This window comes from Gavialis gangeticus, unplaced genomic scaffold (assembly GCF_001723915.1).
Source record: "Gavialis gangeticus isolate Ggan-Ray unplaced genomic scaffold, GavGan_comp1, whole genome shotgun sequence".
In the NCBI taxonomy this organism is placed as follows: Eukaryota; Metazoa; Chordata; order Crocodylia; family Gavialidae; genus Gavialis; species Gavialis gangeticus.
Window position 1 is genome coordinate 13,514,555 of NW_017729001.1, and position 17,816 is coordinate 13,532,370.

Below are 17,816 nucleotides of genomic sequence, written 5' to 3' on the forward strand. Positions count from 1 at the left end.
GGCTCCATGCTGTTTTTGCTGGAGCTGCCTGCTATTAGGGACAAGGCGCTGCAGACTTGCATCCCTGGCCCCATGGCCCTGACAGCTGTGGGCCTCCTCCAGCAGGCCCCTGGGGGCAGGGGCTGTGGGTGGGGGCAAGAGGCACAGGTAGGGCGAGGGGCTGTTGTGAGGCCAATGAGGGGCACCAGCAGGGTTGGGATGGCTTTGGGGGTGAGTGAGGGCACCAGCAGGGCTAGTGGGGGCTGCAGGGGACTTTTAATTTTAATAACAGATTTGGGGGGTTTTATCAGAGAATTTGTGATTTTTTTATTATGTCCCTGGACATAATACATTTTAGATTTTAAAATAGTCATTTACTGTCAGGAATTGCTGACACTTCCCTAAAACCAGCCACAGATTCCAGCACTTGAGTTCATGGCCATATTTCAGATTTATTGCTGTGCTTACAAACCATAGCAGACATGTTCCCTGGTTCCCTCCAATGCCTTGCCATTATCTTCTCCATGAGAGCTGCAAGGATAAATCATTTGCATCTTCCTGCGCTTTTAAATACCTTGTGCCTGAAATAGCACAGCCCAAGGAAGGATTAAGGACAGGTTCAGTGCAACACTAATTGCTTATCCTCTGCAGGAGACTAGCAATTGCTTAATCCCCCAAAGCACACAATTGTCCCTTTATGGACATCTCTTCACCTGATCCAGGCACACACAGGCACATGCTGGGAATGCAGAGCCAACACCCTCTATTTTAAAATACACACGCTTAGCATGTTCCAGGGGAGGCAGGAGCATATACATCAAATATAGACATCCCCAGGTGGCCTGCTCCCACAGCTTCCATCACCTGCTTAAAACTTTTGAGTTGCCATATACTTGCTTAATGCACACTGCTGGTCTCATTAAACATCTTCTGATTATTGCAAAACTTTCAAGCTTTGAGCAATGCTGCATCCACAAACAGCTGGACATGTGATCTTGTGTAATGTGGTCTTGCACTTATTCCCCCTCCTCCAAGTAGGAGTAGCCCCAGAATAATACCATGTAGACATACTAATCTTTTGAAATAAGCCTTTGATTCTCACTAAGGTCAATAAAGGCTTCTCAGCCCAAAATGAAAATAATGATTGCATATTAAAGTGGGAAGGAGGGGAAGAGAAATCCCCTCCAAGGGAAGATAAAATCTTGCCTGGTGGGTGTTAAACAGGTAGTACATGGGTTTCATATCGTAACAGAAGCTTCTTCATCCTTCCAGTCCCCCAAACCCTGGCCTGTTGCATTGCATCTGCCGTGCTGAATGTGAGCTTCTCCTTGCTATTACCCTGGTTAGCATCCTGCTCTTTAACTGGGCTCCTAGATGTTACCATGGACAAATCAGTGTGATGACAGGACTAAGTTTGTGGTGATTCCTTTTAGCAGCCTACAAGGGCGGGGGAGAGGAGGCATCTCTTCATGTCCAAATAAGCTGGTTTGGTTAAAAATGTATGTAATTTTAGAAACATTGATTAACTGGGTGGCACACTAGTAACTCGGCACCAGGGGACACAGAACTGTCAGGCCGATCCCACAGTGCTTCACACGCTCTTACTGACTGAAACCCCTGTTAAATGGAACCACAGGGTGAGGGGAAGGGTCAACAGAGCATCCGTCCATCACACAGCAGCAATGTCTGCTCTCCTCAAAGGACATGTATACACGTACCGTTGTCTACTCTGATGTACCGGAAATCCAGTGCATTGGAGCAGACTCAGTGATTCGAGTCTGCAGAGCATGCAAGCTGACGCACCTGGTGCTGTGTAAATGCTGAAATACGCGTCTGCACAGAAAATGGCGGTGTGTGTTTTAGTTCAAAAGTACACCGCCACCATTTTCTCAGCGCTGACACACATTTCACCATTGATACAAATGCATGCGACATAGTGCTGGGCACTTTTAAAAGCATACATGTGAACAAATGCCCAAAGAAGCATTTCCAGAAGGTGCCTTCTCCACCAACACCACAGAGAGGCACTGGCCCGAGAGAGGGAGATCAGGATGCCATCTCTTCTGTCACCAACACCATTTCTCATAGCACTTGGGTTTTCCTCAGGCCTCCCACCCCAGCACAGACATCGTACCCTCATGTGTGCTGTGTTGGACACAATCACACTACAAGAGAACATGGACTTCATTTTATACCTCAGCTGCTACCCATATCTTGGAGTGCTATCTTGGGAAAGTGCAATGTTGAAGGCCAGCAAGCAAGCCAGCTCTTTAAGGAAACTTTTCCCCTAGCCAGGGTGGATCAATGCGACTACAAAATGACCAGCCTGGCTTTGCCCATAGGGCTCTGGGGTCCTGCCCACCTCACACTTCTCTCTGCCCAATATTCTCTCAACCGCAGTCCGCAGGGAAGCAGGAGAGGCACCGCCGCGAACGCAGAGCAGCACCAGACAGTGAGCACTGGCCACCAGCGGCAAAGGCAGCAGCAGCTCAGACACGCTGGGGAGGTCAGTTAACAAAGACATTGCTCAAAGCCTAGCTCTGCCCCAGAAGAGAAAATGTGGCCTTGGCTCCACTCCATGTAAACATTTAATCTGGGGCAGCCTAATCACTTCCAGTCAGAAGAGCTTTTGCAGAGGCATCCAGGGGAATTTCTCACAGATTCAAGAGAAAGAACAAGATAGGAACAAAATCCAGGCTCTTCCTAAAGCCTAAATCCCTCCTGGCTGTTTGTTCCAAGCAGTATTTTTCATGTCTGGTTGACTGCACTGTCTCAGCATTTTTCAACATCAGCTCAGCTAGGACAGAAGCATGTGAGTCTCTACATTTTCCCACCCTCAGTGTCTCATCTCCCCAGTTCAGACATTAGCTACAGCAAGGGAGGGCTTTCATCCTGGGACCAGATGGAGAATTCCTGAGGCTGTTCTGTGACCTCTGGAAATCCAAAGATGAGAGAAAATTTTTCTTCTTGAAAATGAAAACAGAGATGAGACCTCTTCTTGATTTAGGCTCCATCTTCAAAAATTGCAAGAGGCTTTTGAGGAGTATTCTCTGCTTCAGAATGGGGCTGGATATGAAAGCAAGAGCTGCTGGACTGGCTGGGCCTTCTGGCCTCCCACATTCACAAGATTAAACCTCCAAGGCAAAGAGCAAAGCCCCAGGTGGCCTTGCTTCCATTATGGCCAGTTTTCAGCCTTTCTTTGGAATGTGCCAAGAAGGTAGGAAGACTTTGGCTGCTGGGAGGGAAGGTCACATTGGGACTCCTGGTGGCACTGAATCCCCATTGGCCCTGCCTTTCTCTTACAGAGAGCAATCCTTCTATGGTGGGCCTTCCCAAAAATCCCTTGGCAGCCTGCTGTCTACCATCCCCTTCCTCAGTTTGGAAACACAGGCAGGCAAAACACCCTCTTACAGTGGTGACTGCAGAGGGTTGGTTTCTGGCCACAGCTCAGTGCAGACAGCCTGAGCAAAAGGCAGACGGCAGCAAATAGGAATACAAGCTTATGTGCCTGCCTGAAAGGAAAGGTCTTTTCTAATGCTCACAAAAAGGTTGTAAAGTACTAAAATGGCAGGGGAGCTAAGGAGTGCTCCAGGAGTGGCAGGGCATCTCAGGAGTGGTAGTGCAGACTGCCAAAGACAGTTGTTCACATGTGCCTACTCCTGCATCTGTGCTCTTTCTGGGATACAAGAAAGGCAACCTACTGCTGGAGAGGGACTCAGCCACAGAATTCAGGGCGTTGGCTTTCAAACTACTACAGCCTCACAAAATAAACGCTTAGGGGCAGTCAGGTCCATGTTCGTTGCTCAATTCATTGTGTGTGCTCTCACACCTGGGTCAGTCAGTACCTTGGACTGGCAAAGAGGGAACCCATTAGGCAGTAGTCCTGACCAGTCTCCAACTTCCATCATCATTAATAGTACACACAGAGGGATAAACATCAGTCAGCACTAAAACCCTTTCCTCTGACAAATGACAGAGGTGTCTCTCCTAGCCACTGGGCTGGAAAAAAAGCAACCAACCACTCAACAAATCTAGCACAGAACTTGTGAGTGATGTTAGCAGGGGCAGGGTACTTCCCACATGCTGACAGCTTTGTTCTCTAAAGAATCTGGAAGGTTGTATTGACATCATAGTGGCCCCAGGCTCACAAATGTCCCTGGGAAATGGAAGGGTCATCAGCTGGGATGGAACCACTCATTAGGGAGAAGAACAATGATGCCTAAGACAGCTTTGTTTCAAAGGGAACAGCTGTTTCTCTGTTGCTTGGAATCTGGTCCAACCATCTTTGAAACCAACAGTTTTTCTATTGAATTTAATAAGCATTGGCTAGAGCCTGTATACAATGCGTCTTACATACCATTTATCAGACACTTTAGAAAGTCTTGAGTTGCAGCTGTATGTAATGTCATAAGACTCTCATTATTGGTTGCCACTGATGACTGCTCCTTGTCATCCAGGCAGATGCTTTATTTAAAAAAGTTTTGGCTTTAGAATTGAAATCAGAAACACTTCAAAATCTGGAAAAGATCCAGGTCAGGGGTGAGGAGAGTTGATTTTACTTTAGGGATTTTAGATTTTAACATCTTGCATCACATTGATCCTTCCACAAACAGAAATGCAGAGGTCACGGGATTGGAGAGGATTCAAACTACAGTGGCCACAAGGGAGCTCTGAGTGAGATGGTAAGGAGCTGGCGATGGTAGCCTGGACACAGCAAGCGGGTCCCAAGAGATGGTAGATTCTACTGGAAGTGATCAAGTGTGTAGGGTCAAGGCATTCTGCGCTGTCCTCTCTTAGGCCTGAAAGTGATTGTTATTGCAGTAAACACAACTTTTTCTGGTTTTTTGTCTGTTACTGGCATGGCATAACTTTGGCAAACAAATCACTTAGAGAAAAGAAGGGGCGTGGCTAAAAATTTCCATTGCACTATGGATTTTTTTTTTTGCAGGAGGGGAGGGGGCAGAAAGGAGGGAAGGGAATGGGAAGCTTTCAGTCGAAGCAGTCCAGCTATTTCCAAGAATTAGATTAGGGAATATGTGGTTGTAAAATCAAACAGTGCATCACACACAGATCTTCCAATCATTTTGTTGGAAGGCTCCAACCCTTCTGCAGTCTGGAGAAAGGGATGCTGAAAATGCATCTTTCACCTTATGAAAATTCACCCCAACTAAGCCAAGACATGAAAAGAACCAACCAATCATTTTCAGTTGACATCTGCTCTGTAGAGACTTAGGAGCTTGACAAATAAGCTCTGGCTACAAGAGTTAATTTGCATCAAGCAAGTTCCAGCCCCTCAGAGCTTCTCCATGCCCATCACACTGGGCATGCACCATTCTCAGACCAGCTCAGCATGCCCCTTCCAGACTGCAAATGCTAAGCAGACTTTCCCTGCAACTGCTTCTCTTGGCTGCTGGGAGTCACTAGGTGTATTTACATGTGCAATTAATGTGATTGAATTTTCTGCATATGCATCTGGGTTTGGCACAAACTGAGCCCAACAGGAGCAGTTTACTCCAGGGCTGCTCCTGCCCTGCTCTGCCCCCCCTGCAGCAGCCAGGGGGAGCTCCAGGTAGCTCCAGGTAGGGGGCATGGGGGTCAGTCCTGAGCTCCAGAGCAGCTGCTCCAGGGGCAGCTCCAAGCAACTGGGAGCTCAGGGCAAGCTAGTGACAGCCCAGTGTCCCAGGCTGGCAGCAGGGAGCCATGCCTCCTACTTCATGCTTCTGGGGGTCTTGCCCTTACACTTCCCCTGGTGCCCTGGAGCATTGCAGCAGGGAAAGGATGTTAGGAGGGGAGTGAGTTGCAGGCAGCCAGTGCAAAGGAAGGGTGAAGTTTGCCTGGCTTTCCTTGCTCACATCCATTGTGCCTCTAGGCAGAGCCTAGAGCAGGGGTGTCAAACTCACCTGACCCTGTGGGCTGGATGAATGGCTTGGGGCTGGTCATAGGGCCTACAGACCCTCTCCCCTCCACTCCTCCCATCCCCATAGCACACCTAATCTGATGGCTGTTCCAGCTAGTCCAGGATCCACGCTACACATGGTGTCTGCAGGCACTGCATGCAGTGTGGGTACTGGACTGGATGGAACAGGCACCACGTGTGGTACAGTACCGGAGCAGAACTGCTGGGTAGGGCACCACGTGCAGTATGGTTGCCGCTCCAGCCAGACTGCACTGCATTGACCATTCCAGCCACTCCGGGGTCTGTGCCACATACACCATGGATCCCAGATGAGCTGGCATAGTTGCTGGATCAGGTATGCTGGTGGAAAGAAAGGGGTGGGAGTCTATGGGGCCAGTCCCACCTGCAGACCAGTCCTGCACCACAGATCAGACCCCAAGGCAGCACTGGGGGCCAGATGGCAGGGCTCTGCAGCCTACCCATAAGTTTGACACCTCTGGCCTAGAACCTAGAGACTATGTCTCAATGCTCCCTCTATTGACACACAGACAACATGGAGAGAAAGTGGTCTGGCAAATGCAAAGTGTTAAGGAAACAACTGAAAGAACCTTGCCCACAACTGCTCAGTCTGGAGAAGCCAGGTCAAAGCAGGTGTAGTCACCATGGAAAGCCATCAGAGAGCCCAGGCTGAGGCCTGCAGGTGAACCAGGAAGCAGAGTGTGCTTCAACTTCCATCTGACGAGTGGACCTGTAGCCACTGTGGGAAGGCTTGCTGTTCACACATCGGGCTCTGCTCCCACACCACTGCCAAGCACCATTGACTTTATCATGTTTCCTTTTATCTGTCAGGATGTTGGATAGCCAGATAAGGAAATGGGGAGTTGGTAGGGAAGGAAGTTAATGGCAGGAACAGAAGGCAGTGGAGGGATAGAACAAAGGCATGGGAGGATGAGGTGAGGATAGAGAATGCTCTTTGGAAACTGAGCAAAAGTCAAAGGCAGCAGCAGGGAGTAAGGAAGAGTAGGAGCAAGAGCTGAACACAAGGAAGAAAGAAGCAGAGCTGTGGAGGGGGTCAGCTGGGGATAGGAAGAAGTGTAGAAGGGATAGGACCAGTGCCGTAGCAAGGGTGGGGCAAGTGGGGCAACTGCCCCAGGTGCCAAAGTGAAAGGGCGCTGACAGGTGCTGCCCAGCTAGGGTGGGTGCGGAACGGAGCTGTAAGTGACTCCTTTGCAGGGGCACGAGGACAGGGGAAGGGCAGCTCCTGCTGCTGTGTGCACTCCCGGGCATAGGTGGCAGAAGGCCGGGGCTTACAGGGCCTAACCCCGCCAAACACGGGGCAGTGGTGGCAGCGCACAGCACTGCAGAGCAGCCTGGATGTGGGCTCCGGGCTGCTGCAGCAGCTGGGGAGGAGCATGCACAGACACAGACAAGTGGCCAGGAACTAAGCCCAGCCCTGCCATGTGTGGAGCAGTGCTCAGCAGGTAAGTGTGTAGGGGAGAAGGCAGTGGGGAAGGGAAGGATCGTGGTGGGGGGCAGATCAAGGCCCCCAAGGTGAGGGAGTGAGTGGGGCAGGAGAAGGGGCTGGGGTGAACAGGGCCCTGGGGTGGGTTGTAGGAGGGTCAGAGCCTGGGTGGCACATCCAGAAACAAAGGGGGCTCCCTCCACTGTGCACACCCCCGGGGCAGGCATGGGGAGCATGTGCACCCCAGATCTGTGTGTGGGGCATAGGTGGGCTGCCATTGCAGGCTGGGCTTCTGTGCCCCACTGCCTCTGGCCCAGCAGCCACATGACACCATGTGCTTCCCATCGCTGGGCAGGCAGGGAGCCTTGGCGCAGCCACAGCACAGCATTGTGCGACTGCTGGGGCAGAGGCAGCACGGCGCAGAGACCCAGCCTGCAGCAGCAGCCCGCCTCTGCCCCATGCACGGATCCAGGGGGCACATGCCCTCCATGTCTTCCCCGAGGGTATGTACAGCAGCAGAAGACCCCAGCGCCCCTGGATGAGCTGCCCAGGCTCCAACCCTCCCATGACCCGCCCCAGGGCCCCGTTCACACTAGCCCATTCCCCACTCCCTCCCTTACCACAGGGGCCTCAATCTGCCCCTACATGACCCTTCCCCCCACCCCTTCCCTACACAGTTACCTGCTGGGCAGTATCTGTGTAGAAATATCTTTTAAGTTAAAGTTTTACTCAACCCCCCCAAATAAGATTTTCTCCCTCCACCTATGTTCCTGGGTAAGCATGTGGGGGGGTGCCCCCTAGATTTGTGCATGGGGCAAGGGAGGGCTGCTGCTGTGGGCTTTACCCTGGGCGCCCAACTTTGTTGCTATGGCACTGGATGAGACAGAAAGTCCATAACACTACTCTTGCTCTTGTAGCTATATTGGGGGTCCTGTGAGTTTTGGGTGTCCCCATCTGAAAGCCCTAGCTGCTGGCATTTTGGGTGCAGGAGATCTCAGGATTCATTAAAGAGGCTGGCTCTCTGCTGCAGAGAACTAGTTGAAAACCCAAATTTGAGTGCACCCTAAATGCTTGAAAACCAGAAGGCAAAGCAATAGAGCCCAAATAAAAATGAGGGAGAGTCCTGAATCTTGGCTCTGCTGGGTAACCAAGAGAACACACTGTGCTTTACCTTTAAAAAAATAAACGTTTGGAAGGTGCATTCCACACAGTAGTTAAGACTGTGAAGTGAACACATCCAATAGCTAGGAAATGCCAGAATTAAATCAGTCTTATTAGGCAGGGCTCTTTGAGTAGATGTAATAACTTTTATTAGACTGAGTAGTTGGAAAAAAGTTCTTAGCATGCTTTTGGGTGCAATTACCATTTTCAGGCATAGGGAGTCTCTGCTGTTCTGAGACTCCAAGGAATGAGAGACACTAAAGTGTGGCAGGATGTCAGTGAGAATGGAAATAGGTAGAAATTAGGAAAACAAAAGGTAAAGCAGAGGCTCAAGAGGTCCAGGTCCTTCAGTCTCTCCTCATAGGGCTTGTTCTGTAAGCCCCTAACCATATGAGTGGCCTCCTCTGGACCCTCTTGAGTCTATCAACACCCTTCTTGAAGTACGGTGCCCAAAACTGAACGCAGTACTCCAACTACAGTCTGACCAATACTGCACAGAGGGGAAGTATCACCTCCCTGGATCTATTTGTTGTGCATCTGCTGATGCATGATAAAGTGTGGTTAGCTTTGTTGATAATTTCACCACACTGGTGACTCATGTTAATCTTGGGAGTCCACTAGGACTCTGAGATCCCTTTCTGCTTCTGTGCTGCTGAGAGGGTCACTTCCCAGCCAGTAGATGTGCTGGATATTTTTGTGCCCTAGGTGCAGCACTCTGCACTTGTCCTTGATGTACTGCATCCTATTGTGTACTGCCCACTTTTCTAACCTGTCCAGGTCTCTCTGCAATCGTTCTCTACCTTCTGAAGTGTGCACTTCACCCCACTATTTAGTATCATCTGCAAACTTGGATACAGTACACTTCACACCCACATCCAAGTCACCGATAAAGATATTGAAGAGTACAGGCCCAAGGACTGAACCTTGTGGGACCCCACTACCCACCTCCTTCCAGGCTGATACTGACCCGTCTACTACCACTCTCTGGGTGCGACCGCTAAGCCAATTTGCCACCCACCGGACCACGTAAACATCTGTCACAGCCTCTTAATTTATTTATGAGAATGGGATGAGATACCGTATTGAAGGCCTTGCTAAAATCCAAGAAAATGACATCCACCTCTACTCCTGAGTCTAAGCATTTTGTGACCCTGTCATAAAATAAAACCAGATTGGTCAGGCATGATCTACCTGCTACAAATCTGTGCTGGTTTCCCTGCTGCGTTATTTTCCTGCTGGACTCCCACAAATATGATCCTTCATAATCTGTTCAAAGACCTTTCCAAGGATGGAGGTGAGACTGACTGGCCTATAATTACTCAGCTCCTCCTTCCTCCCCTTCTTGAAAATAGGCCCTTTTCCAGTCCTCCAGGACCTGACCCAAGGGCCACGAGTGCTCAAACAGCCGTGCCAGTGGTTCTGCTATGACATCGGCCAATTCATTCGGTACCCTTGGATGCAGCTCATCTGGGCCTGCTGACTTGAACACATCCAGTCCATCCAAGTGACTCTGCACCAAGTCAGTGTCAATAGTTGGTAGGCTGGTGTCCCTCTGATGCCCATCTAAGAACCCAGTAGGAGACTTATCTTGAGCCCTGTTCAGGAACACCAAGGCAAACAACTCATTGAATAGCTCAGCCTTGTCCCCCCTCTCTGTCACTAATTGCTCCTCCTTGTTCAGTAGGGGTCCTATGCTGCCCTGCACCTTCCTTTTACTCCCTACATACTTAAAAAAAGACTTTTTGTTGTCTTTAATTTTTGTTGCTAGCCTCAGCTCTGTCATTGCTTTGGCCTTTCTAATTGCCTCCCTGCAAATGCCGGCCAAGTAGGTATACTCCTTGGTAGCTTCCCCGTTTCCACTGCCTATATGCCTTCTTTTTTGCCCTTAGGCTCCCCTGGATTCCCCTGCTTAGCCAAGGAAGGTTTTTGGCTACTTTCCCCCTTTTCCCTTGTACTGGGATAGTTTCCCTCTGTGCCCAAAGAATCGCTTCCTTTAGGAACAACCACCCTTCCTGGACTCCCATCTTGCCAATACTCTTCTCTTGCAGTGCATCATTGACTAGGCTCCTAAGCACACTGCAGTTAGCCTTCCTAAAGTCAAGCACTTCGACCCTACTAGTTATCTTACCCACCCTATGCCGTATGGTGAATTTGACTGATTGGTGGTCACTGTCCCCAAGGTGACCACAAATCTGCAGTTCCCCTACCAGGTCCACCCCCGTAGCCAATACCAAGTCCAGTAAGGCATTTCCCTTAGTGGGACCATATACTTCCTGCGTTAGGTGAAGGTCCTGCATGCAGGTTAAGAACCTACGTGAACGGTTGGATTTGGCAGACTGCTCCTCCCAGCAGATGTCAGGGTAGTTTAGGTCTTCCATGACAACCACCTCCCTAGACGGTACAGCCTCTGAAAGCTGCCTCAAGAATGCCAAGTCTACCTTTTCCTCTGGGTGTGGTGGTCTATAGCAGACCCCCACCACCAAGTCCCTTTCCCCTTGACTTCCATGTATCTTAACCCACAATGCCTCAACTTTCTCCTCTTCTGATCCCATTTTGATGAGGGTAGATGTATAATGCTCCTTTACATAGAGATCAACCCCATGCCCTTTCCTGCCTACTCTGACCCTTCTGTACAACCTGTAGCCCTCAATGTGAACTGCCCAGTCATTGGTAGGGCCCCACCAGGTTTTCGTTAGCCCCACTAAATCGAACTTACTATCTACACACAGAAGTGTGAGTTCTTCCTGCTTGTTTCCCATGCTCTTAGCATTAGCATAGAGGCACTTGAGCCCTCCGAATGGTGCCTTTCATGCCCCCCCATTCTGATGCCCAAAGGTACTAACTAGGGCTGTGTGAAATGCAACTAGGGATGTTTTGCCTTCAGTTTCGAGGTCTGGATGGAACAACTTTTTGTATCAAATTTCATTTCGATTCAAAATAGGTGTTCCGTTTTGCTTTGTCATAACAGTAAGGCTGTTTTGATGTTTCACTACACTGGCTGGGGACAGGGAGTCAGCCCAGCTAGGCTGACTCCCCATCCCTGGCACTACATCGGGGCGTTTCCTTTCATTTTGATTTTGCTGTTTCAACCTCAAAATGAGTCGAAACAGTGTTGAAACGAAATGGCTGGTGAAATTTCACACTGCCCTAGTACTTACCTGGGGTGTACTTCTGCATGTCTCGCAGTTTGTAGTTGGTTGTCATGCAAAGATTTGTAGAAGCCTTTTCTGGATGTAAAAGCAGCGTGAAAAAAAGGTCTCACAGTCACCATGCACAGGAGGAGGCAGTGCACAACCTGAGAGACTATGAATGTGAGGAGCTGGAGGGTGGGAGAAGAGGGGGACGGGACTGGCACCTTTAAAGTGAGTGGAGAAGGAGACTCCAGCAGCTTGGGAGACAGGAGATGGTGACTAAGGTGAGAAACACTGCACCTCACAGCATTATCATAGCAGGTGCAGGAAGGAAAGGGCAGGCTCCCAAGACAGAGCAGAAGCAGCAGCAGCAGCAGCAATAGGATTCAGCAACTGTGTAGATACCGGGAACAGTAAGAATGACTTGGGACTCTAGGACACAGGAAAGAGGTGCAGCTGCCAACGGAGGGATTAGAGGACTGAGAGTTTGGGGGCAAGTCACAGAAAAACCAGGGCAACCCCTTCTGTCATCCAGAGCAGATTCCACAGGGGATGTCAGCAGGAGCTGGGTGTGTACAAAATGCAGTACATGGGAAACATTAGAAACGCCGTATCTTCCCTTCAATAAGCTCAGACATTACATTTGCTGTCCCTGGATCCTGTATCACTAGGGCACTCCAACAGTAGCCCTGGGGAGACCCTGCTCCAACAGGTTCTGAACAGACAAGGGTTTCCTTATCCAATCTGAACTGTCTGGACAGAGACAGGCTGTGTGTGGAAGTACACTATGGGAAGGATGAGCTAGAGACCTCCCCTTGTGTCAGCTTTACCAGGCACCTCACAGGATCAAATGGATTTTAACCTTATTGGCTTTGGGAGGCCTGGGGCCATTCTTGGTGTATAAGGGAGGCACTGAGGCACAGGGGCTCAGGCAGTGCTGACTGAGTGCTCAGGCACAGGATGTCTGTGACTAAGCAGGGAACTGAATTACATGAATAGCATGACATGTTAACTCCACGTGTCCCTACATGCTGCTGTGGTCCCAGTTAACACCGATTGCTCAAGCAGCTGCTGAGAATCACTGCTATGCAGCCACCCTAGGAAATACTGCCCACTCTTCTCTCCTGCCCCACTCTGTTTTCACGCCACTGAGAAAATGCACAGCTGAGGTAAAAAATGTTGCTGACAAAGATTCCTGAATACTGTACAAGAAGGAGTTAATTAAAGGCACTGCCTATTTCTCCTACTTCGCCTCCCAGTTCCAACCACATAAACATCTGTATCTTCTGGCAGTAGCTGGCTTAAAAAGCAGGCAACATTAAAGATGCAAAAGAAGAATTAAAAAAAAAATAGCAGGTATGTACAAGCTTAACTTTTTTGCCTCCAAACAAACAACTCATTAGATCCAGGACTGGGGAGACAGGGCAAAAGCCCCAGTGCTATCTGGCTGGCCGATCCTCTGGACCCCTCAGAGAGGACTCTTCCCAAAGCAGAAAAGTCCGTTCACATACCTGCCGATGTTGGAGCAGGTCTGGGTGTCGGCTGCTACTGCAGCATCCAGGTAGAGCCCAGGGGTGCAGGAGGGTCGAGTGAGAAAGACAGCAAGAACCACCACAGCAACCAGGGCCCCTAGAAGCAGCAGCAGCACCAGGCAGACCTTCCCTTTGGACATGGTTCTCCCAGCTCCCAGGGTAGCAGGGAGGTGGATTTCACTCCTCTCCCTTAGAAGAGAGGCTGGTTTAGGACTCTTCTTCCTCACCCGAGGGCGGCTCCTCCAGCAGGGAGTTCTTAGCTCTAGGGGCCGTCTGCCTGAGCGCTGGCCAGATACAGATTAGTGATTTACCCTGAGTCCGTTTTAAGTTAGTGGCTCTCATTCTCTCCCCTTCCCCCTACACACTTCCTTCCTCCCATCCCCTCAAAGCAAAACATGGAGGGGGAACCACCAGCACTTACTGCATTTCTTTGAAAACATTTTCATTTTCTTTGAGAGTGGGCAATTAACCTATTTGTTGCTGGAACATATTGAAGGAAAAGCCTTTAGTGTCCAGGGCTCTACACACTTCTGTTCTTGCTCACTGTCTCCAGAGGCAGCCCCCATCCTAAGTCTACGTAGGCACTGATCCTGCCAACAGTGGCCTAGGGGCTTGACTGCTGCCACTGAAATCAGTGTACAGTAAAGTGCAGCTTGATCTCTCTCACAGGCATGTTTTCCACTCCAGCCTGGCAAATTACCCTGCTCAGTCCACAGAATTTCCCTTTTATCGCCATGGCTATGCAAGTCCATACACAGACTTAAGACGAATTGGGAAACCACCTGAAGAAGCTCCCAGCAGAAAGGCAGCTGCTGGTAAAACGCCAAGGTGGACACACTTCAGAGATTTAACAGCGCTGGTAGCTCTAAGCCCTGGGCTCCCATCTGCACTGTCCAGTAATCCCTCAGGGACAAGGAGTCTGACAAGACCTGCCTCAGTTGGTGTCAAAAGTCCAACTTATCAGCAACTTCTTTTAAGCTGAAGCCTGTATTCAACTGGTCCTTGCTACCCATGTGAGAGCCTCTTAAAGGTACGGTTCCCACACCCTCCTCCCACACCTAGTATATACACCCAACTGCTCAACTCCAGCCAGTCAGGCTCATTCCAGAGTGGCGCTGATTGAGAACCAGGTCACAGCTGTCACAGGGCAGAAGTGTCCACATGTACAGCTCCCTACCATTGAGGTGGAACAGCCACCTTTGAGGTGCTATGGCTCTGTCCCCAGGGGCGTGGGAGCGAGATCCCAGCCCAGCACACTTTGCAGAGGGACAGTGGGGGGAGCGGGGGTGCTGGCACCCACATGTGGTCGTTCCAGGGGCTGGGAGACCTGCGGCTGAGGGCATTTTCACTTCTCTGCTTTTCTTTCTCTCCTAAACAAGAGTTCAGTAAAGTTCAGTAGCCTGCCACTGACTAAAGTCTACAGCAACTTTGCCTGACTTGGGGGTGCCCAGGAGGGAGGGTGTGCTTTGACACATGTTTTTGGGTGCCCAGAAGCTGGAGAGGAAAGACAGGGGGCATAGTGAGGAAGCATGGTCGAGTAGGGAGGGAGGGTATAGCTGGCTGCTAGAAAAAGAGTTTCTATTGACCAAGCAGTGCAAGGGATAAAAAGGGTCAACAAAAGAAAAAAAAATGGGACTGTAGAGTTCTGGCCATGGACCAGCGTGGTCAGCTACAGCAGTGGTGGGATGGACAGGAGTGATGATGCCTCCTCAAGGACTGACCAGCCTCGTTTGTCACAGAGCCCCTCGTGTCCATGTGTAACAGCAAACCAGCTGCAGAGTACATGGGCTTCCCCCTGCCACAGCCCAGGCAGCCTGAGGGAGCTGAGGGGAACTCTTACCATCCCCAACTCCAGCCCCTTGCCTTAGTTGCTGCCAGTCTCAGGGATAGCCCAGGGGCTAATGGACACAGACAGGAAGCAAGCTAAGGAGCAGAGAGGTAAGGCAGTCCCTGCTCCACTGGAACAGGCAGCATAGCTGAGGGCTGCAAAGCATCTTGGGAGATGGAGTTAACTTGATCCAGAAAGGGATCTGGGATAGATGTCCCATAAAATGGGTTGACATAAATCAGTTAAGTCTGATACTACATCCAACCAGGTTTATCTTAAACCAGTTTTGGTCATTTTAAAGTGGTTTATGTGCACTGAGCTTCTGTTCTATTACTGGTTTAAACCAGTTTCTGATCATTTAAACTGGTTTATGTGTAACTTCTGTTCCTAGCTTTTCCAGGCAGGTTTAAACCAGTTTAACAGGCTTATGTCTGTCTGCTTCAAGTTTACTACATTTAAGCTGGTCTAAGGGTTATTTCTGTCCATACCAGGTCAGGTGTCCTGTACTGTCACATGACTCTGTGGGTCTCTCCAGATATACTAACATCACAAATCCTGGGTAGGGGTCACCCCATTAGTTTTAGTTGTGGCATATTCTAGGGCTCGGGTATCTCGACCTGCTGTGGTTGCTCAATGTGGATGCAGACACATGTAACATCTGAACAGTTTCCAGTGCTAAGGACATAAATTACACATAAACCAATATAAGTGATTGGAAACTGGTTTAAATCTGTAACACAAGAGAAATTCAGTGTGCATAAAACACTTTCAAAATGGCTGAAACTGGTGCAATATAAACCTGGATGGCTGTAGTATCAGACCTGACTGATTTAGGTTAAATTGGTTTATTGAACTTCTGTCCCAAATCCCCTCCAGATTCAAGTTAATTCACAGTCCCTCAGCATCCCAGGATGCTTTGCAGGGTGAGCGGGCTAGCCTTAGCCCAAACTGGCTGGAGGACTGACCAAACATGTGCCACAGAACATTTGCTGTCTACGTATAACAGTGAACTGGTTCAAAACACTGTTTGATTTTCCTGGGACAGTTTTGAACTGTTCCAAGAGGCTTTAAACAGGTTTTAAAGGCTTGTATGCCTGCCCACTTCAGGCTTAAATCAGGCTAAGTGTGACTGCATGTCCACGCTCTCTGAGGTTGTCTGCAACAACAGGGCCATCTCAGCTCCCCTTGTTTCCCTCCCTTCTAGAACCATGAAGGACCGCCTCATTCTGGCCACCCTAATGGCAATATATCCATTTGGGGTGACAGCCTCCTATATCCATAGACTGATTCCTGTAACACCACTGTGATTTGTTACTGAGTCTATTGGGGGGGAGTTTAAACAGTGTTGACAAAGCCCAGAACTCCCTAATCACATTTGTACTTTGCCTTATTTGTCTCTTACCAGCACTGCACAATGTAAACATCCTGGGTTTCAGAGGAGCAGCAAGTGACAACCTGCCCTGCATGGGTGCCATTCTGGCATCTAGCAATGCGGATGGGGAACAGGGTTTGCTGAAAAAGGTACTTTGTTATTTTAACACTGTTTTCTGTCTGAATTGGGACCGCAGTAACCCTGAATTCACTGTAAACTCATGTCCACTAAGATGTGTCCCACTGTCAGACCTACATGTCTAGCTAAAACAAATGTGATGCTTAGGATTGCCAGTTCAACTGCTGTATCTTCCGGTATGGATTTCTCACGGAAGTGAATAATCATCTAGAATGATGTTTTTTTTAGACAACATAAACAAATCTACGCCTGCTTTGCTCCAGGGAACTAATTCATCCAGTGGCCTCAATGTGGACTTTTTGGCTTGATTTGTCCATAATTTTGACATGTGCTATGAGGTTTAACAGCTTCTGCAATCATGCTGTTAGTTGAGGACAGCATAACAAAACATTTCTGGCCCTTAGAATCATAGAAAGTGAGGGTTGGAAGGGACCTTAGGAGGTCATCTAGTTCAACCCGCTGTTGAAAGCAGGACCATCCCCAATTAGATCATCCAGGCCAAAGCTTTGTCTAGTTTGGTTTTGAAAACCTCCAAGGATGGAGCTTCCACCACCTCTCTGGGTAACCTGCTCCAGTGTTTTACTACCCTCTAGTGAGAAAATTCTTCCTAATAGCTAACCTAAACTTCCCTTGTTGTAACTTGACACCACTGCTCCTTGTTCTGTCATCTTCCACCACTGAGAACAGTCTTGCTCCATCCTCTTTCAAACCTCTCTTCAGGTAGTTGAAGGCTGCTATTAAATCCCCTCTCAGTATTCCCTTCTACAGACTAAATAAGGCCAGTTCCCTCAGTCTTTCCTCGTAAGTCATGTCCCCCCGGCCCCCTCACCATTTATGTTGCCCTCCATTGGACTGTTACCAATTTGTCCACATCCTTTCTGTAGTGGGGGGCCCAAAACTGAATACAGTACTCCAGATGTGGCCTCACCACTCCTGAATAGAGGGGAATAATCACTTCCCTTGATCTATTGGCAACACACCTACCAATGCAGACCAGTAGGCTGTTAGTCTTCTTGGCACACTGTAACCCCCAGGTCCTTTTCTGCAGAGATGCTGCCCAGCCAATCATCCCTGTAGGATGGGATTGTTCCATCCTAAGTCAGGACTTTGCACTTGTCCTTGTTGAACCTCATGAGATTCCTTTTGGCCAGTTCTCCAATTTGTCTTGGTCACTCTGAATCCTAGCTCTATCCACCAGCATATCTATTACTCCCCCCAGCTTGGTGTCATCTGCAAACTTGCTGAGGGTGCACTCTATGCCATCTTCCAGGTCATTGATGAAAACATTGAACAAAACCAGCCCCAGGACCGACCCCT

General features: G+C 49.4%; 1 protein-coding gene across 1 annotated transcript in view; it reads right to left on the bottom strand.

Annotated features, from left to right (window-relative positions):
• GGT5 (gamma-glutamyltransferase 5) overlaps positions 1-13,486 on the bottom strand; it is a 32,496-nt gene extending 19,010 nt beyond the window's left edge. Inside the window, exon 1 of the mRNA XM_019506873.1 lies at positions 13,141-13,486. Coding sequence (XP_019362418.1) covers positions 13,141-13,301 — 161 coding nt within the window. The 5' untranslated portion in view covers positions 13,302-13,486. The remainder of the gene's footprint in view (positions 1-13,140) is intronic.
• Between the last annotated feature and the right edge of the window lie 4,330 nt (positions 13,487-17,816).